Below are 4,824 nucleotides of genomic sequence, written 5' to 3' on the forward strand. Positions count from 1 at the left end.
CTTCCATCACGACTTCCACGGATGCCCCATTTTTCGGGAAGAAGATGAACATGACGGTCGGACGGTTGAAGAAGGCATAGTAGTAACTTTAAGAAATTATTAGCGAAAAAGCCCTCGTATCTTTCTTTCTATAGTATCCGTTGAACTTTAGACTTGGAGAGCTGTGTGCAGCATACATGCGGGCATGTGCAGTGCAGGTGCAAAGGGAAGGGCGGAGAGATTCTAGAACGTGTCCACTCATCAGCCAGCCAGCCAGCAATCACCCGTCAAGTCGTCGTCCAGGTCGTCGCTTCCGCCGGTACACACTCTGCCGACCTCGGCCACGCTCCCGCAGTGATTTTCTGGGACTAGAGTATTCCGGCCTTCCTCCCACACCACACGACTATTCTCCCGGCGACGACGTCATCGCGGTGACGTCCGGTAAGCCGGTCACCGCCCCCGACAGGCCCTCACCTCACCCCCACGCGCACCACTCAAGCAAATCCCGCACGTCCCGTCGCTATTCTACGTGTGGTATCTCGCAGAAGCAGCCAAGAGAGAGAGGAAAGAGGAAGAGGGGGCTAAAAATAAGCACGGCGCGCGCCGCGGATAATCCTTTTCCGGCGAAATTTCCTTCCCGATAAGAGCAGCCGCGGGCGGCGCTTCCGCGTTCGGTTCGCCAACACTTCCTCCGTGCAGATTTCCGGTAGCCGCCGCCGGCCGCCGCTTCCCCTTCTCGCCTAACTTCCAAAACCCGCGGGCGTGCGTACCGGCCGTCCCGTTCCGGCTTCTTGTGTTCCGGCAAGAACAAATCCGCGCTTTCTCCTGTTGGGACTTGGGAGTTGCCGCTTGCTGCTCTGTTCTTGGGTTGGTTTCTTGGGAGAGATTCACGGTTCCTTCGTGGCATCTTGTCATCTTTTTTTGCTTGATCCGCATGGTTTTCTTGGGTTCTTGCGGGAGGATTTGCCCCTTTTTAGAGCCGGATTCCTCGGCAAGATCCGCTACTTCCGCAATCATTTGAGCTCGTGCGGGAGGCTCTGTTTCTGTTCAATCGACGGAGCATGAGACAAAAGATTCCGTCCTTGGGGCCAAGCATCATCATCAAGTAGACGCGACCGAGCTTCTAGAACCTTCTCGTAGTAGTTCCCCCTCTGCCCCCCCTCCCCGTCCACGCTACATACATACATGGAGACGTCGACTGTCACCTACTCCTCCTCCTCCCCGCCCCCTTCCTCGTCGCCGCCGCAGCAGCAGGCCGAGCAGGCCGCCGACCTCGACGCCGTCAGCCTAGGCCGCCTCAGCGCCAACCTCGAGCGCCTCCTCGACCCGGCCTTCCTCAGCTGCGCGGACGCCGACGTGGTCCTCGCGGACGACGCCGCCGCCGTCGTCGGCGTCCACCGCTGCATCCTCGCCGCCAGGAGCAGCTTCTTCCTCGACCACTTCTCCAACAAGCTCCCCGACCCCGCCGCCGCCGGCGAGAAGGAGAAGGAGAAGGAGAAGGAGAGGCCGCGGCTGGAGCTCGCGGAGCTGGTCCCGGGCGGGCGCCACATCGGCCGCGACGCCCTCGTCGCCGTCCTCGGGTACCTGTACACCGGCCGCCTCAAGCCGCCGCCGCGGGACTCCGCGGTGTGCGTGGACGAGCGGTGCCCGCACGAGGCCTGCCGCCCGGCGATAGACTTCGTGGTCGAGTCCACCTACGCCGCCGCCGGCTTCCAGATCTCCGAGCTCGTCTCGCTCTTCCAGGTACTACCTCTGACTACCTGCACAACACAACACATACATATGTACACCTGACGATGCATTGCTACAGTTATGTCAGGAATGAAATACAAATACTGCAAATTGTTCATCATTTCTGCTGAAAGAAAAGACATTTGTTGATCAGTGAATCACCCACCCAAATGTGAAATGTTGCAACCAAGCTGTGTCTGATTTTGATTTTGATTTTGCAGCGCCGGCTGTCCGACTTTGTGAGCATAGCTCTGGTGGAGGACATAGTGCCCATTGTTCATGTGGCTTCCACCTGCCAGCTCCACGAGCTGCTCAGCCAGTGCATCCAGCGGGTGGCAGGATCCAGCGTCGACAGCCGGTACCTCGAGAAGGAGCTGCCAGACGAGGCATTTGCCAAGGTGAAGGAGTACCGGCGGTACTCGCTGCACGACGATTCCGACGAGTTCATCCTGGACCCCGAGCACGCCAAGAAGGTGAGGAACATCCACAAGGCCCTGGACTGTGACGACGTCGACCTAGTTGGCTTACTATTACAAGAGTCTGCCATCACCTTGGACGATGCATTAGCCATACACTATGCTGCTGCATATTGTGAGCCCAAGGTGCTGGCCTTGCTCTTGAAGCTGGACCCTGCCGGGGACTGCGTAAACGTCAACCTGAAGAATGACAGCGGGTACACGCCGCTGCATTTGGCGTGCATGAGGCGGGAGCCGCAGATCCTTCTCTCGCTTATCGAGAAGGGCGCGTCCGTGGTGGAGAGGACGCACGACGGCCGCGACGCGCTCACCATCTGCAAGAGGCTGACAACAGAGAAAGACTGCAACAAGAAGCTGGAGAAATGCAAGGAGAGGAGCAAGGCTTACCTGTGCATTGACATCTTGGAGCAGGAAATCAAGAGGAAGTCATTCATCTTTGAGGAGCTCCTTTCGGCGGAGGTTTCGGTTGCCACACCTTTGCTGGTAGACAATTTCCACATGAGGCTCATAAACTTGGAAAATAGAGGTTTGCACATTTTACTTTGGTTTAATATATATTTTGTAGTTGGAACTCTCAGTAAGACCATAGTGAGGTGTATTTGTGCTTGTGATGTTTTAATATGTGATCTCATGGTAGGGGGAGTTTTGAGAATTCGGTGCTCTTTTCCTTCTGCTGAGTTTAGAAGCACAATTTCCTGACAGGCTTAGTTTTTTGTTGCACTGGGTTCTCAATATGCCCTGTTAGCTGAAACTCTCTCTGCTATTCTCTTCAAATATCAGAGAGAGTTTTCTGAACTATCTGATAGGTTTCAGTAGCCTTTTGCTGTTAGGTTTTGGCTGCTTTGGTGGTCGGTGGCTGGCAGTGCGGAGGTAGCTGGTGCTGTTTCAGGCTTGGCCATGCATCGTTTTATCATCCCCCCTTCGCGGGGTCTGGTTTCATTTAGTAATTTGTAAGACAATGTGGTTTCTGATGTATAGAGTTAGTTGATATGTTATGTAGCACAGGAGGAGGAAATCTAATACTGAATGCAGTATCAGTGGAGTTATGCTGCTGTTTCCTTTTCTTTTCCCAGCTAGAAACAAGCATAGAATTATTATAATCATTGCTAAAATAAATTTTGCGCGTGTCTATGCAGTTGCCTTTGCAAGAATATTCTTCCCTTCCGAAGCTAAGCTTGTCATGCGCATAGCACAGGCTGACTCAACCGAAGAGTTTGCCGGTCTCACGTCAGCTAATTTCAATAAACTGAAGGAGGTTGACCTAAATGAGACCCCTACAATGCAGAACAGGAGACTGCGTGAACGCCTCGATGCCTTGACAAAGACAGGTGATTTTACATAATCATGATGTGTAACAAAATGGGAAATGCTTTCAGTATTTCTCTTTGCTAATAGATTTGTGAATCTTCGAGCGAAAAATGGATAAATATATGTTTGCTTACACAACTTATAGATATCTGGTCTTCTAGCTAATAGATTTGATTTGGCTCAGGTTGTGTTCAACAAAACCGTGTTTGCTTGAACTAATAGATATTTGGTCTTCAATCTTTGCTTTACACAAACTATTTGTCCCCTCAACTTACATTATACATTTTTTGCTTACACAAACTATTTGCAAACTCTTCCAGTACTCTTCTTTTATGGATAAATATATGTCACTGGTCTTTAGCTGGTTATTAAGCTCACAGAGTAACTTGCTATCTGTGTAGTCTGTACTATTTTGTATTAAATAAGCTTGTCTTTCTGTTTCAGTTGAGCTAGGGCGAAAGTACTTCCCGCATTGTTCGGATGTTCTCGACAAGTTCCTCATGGAAGAATCCACCGATCTGCACTTCCTCGAAAGCGGCAGTGCCGAGGACCAGTACACCAGGAGGACGCGCTTCTCTGAACTCAAAGAGGATGTGAGGAAGGCCTTCAGCAAAGACAAGGCCGTCGCAGCCATAGCCTCGTCGACGTCCTCGTCTTCACCAAGGGGTGATGGAAAGGTCAGTAGGCATGGTCACAAGAAGGCGAGGCTGTCGCGGTGATACGTGTGCTCGATGCCGCCATGTCCCGGTAGGCTGACGCCGGATCCGTCGAGCGGTTTCGGAGAGGTGGGGCGGGGGGGAAGCTAGCAAGGGTTTTGTTGACAGTTTGTAGTGCAGTGGAGCCATGTATGTAGATGTATGTAACCAAGCAAGCACATCGGTTCTAGCTTGATTGTTGCTTGGTGCATTTCTTGTAGTTTGCTGTGGTTTGACATGTGGCGGGCTTCAGTAGATGATTTTCGATCGCCGGAGGGCCACTCTTCACAGTGATTCTATCCATCTTGCATGCTCAGGCCTGTTGGTAGTATCAACTGATTCTGAAGGTTCAGTCATGATGAATATGCATGGACTCCAGGGATTTGTGCACAGACATGAAACATCAATAGCAGTGTTGGAGGTCGAAAACACGCACACCCGCGCGGATAGTGAATTCGATCAAAGAAAAACTAGGAAAAATAATGAAATAATGAAATCTTGGTACATCAAACTTTGTCGACCATTCTACTCATGTATGAAGTTGAAGTTGAGGAATGACACCCTAGTGAAATAAATACGATCCGACCCTACTATTCCTTCAAACAATGTTTTCGAATATAGATTTGATATTTTCA

General features: G+C 51.3%; 1 protein-coding gene across 1 annotated transcript; it reads left to right on the plus strand.

The window, feature by feature from the left end:
• The first annotated feature begins 321 nt into the window (after window positions 1-321).
• Window positions 322-4,579, plus strand: LOC123090612 (BTB/POZ domain and ankyrin repeat-containing protein NPR3). The gene is made up of 4 exons (XM_044511928.1): window positions 322-1,722; window positions 1,932-2,712; window positions 3,323-3,514; window positions 3,939-4,579. The coding sequence occupies exons 1-4, from the start codon at window positions 1,165-1,167 to the stop codon at window positions 4,211-4,213; spliced, it is 1,806 nt and encodes a 601-aa protein (XP_044367863.1). The 5' UTR covers window positions 322-1,164; the 3' UTR covers window positions 4,214-4,579.
• Window positions 4,580-4,824: the final 245 nt, after the last annotated feature.

Source organism: Triticum aestivum, chromosome 4B (genome assembly GCF_018294505.1).
Source record: "Triticum aestivum cultivar Chinese Spring chromosome 4B, IWGSC CS RefSeq v2.1, whole genome shotgun sequence".
NCBI lineage: Eukaryota > Viridiplantae > Streptophyta > Magnoliopsida > Poales > Poaceae > Triticum > Triticum aestivum.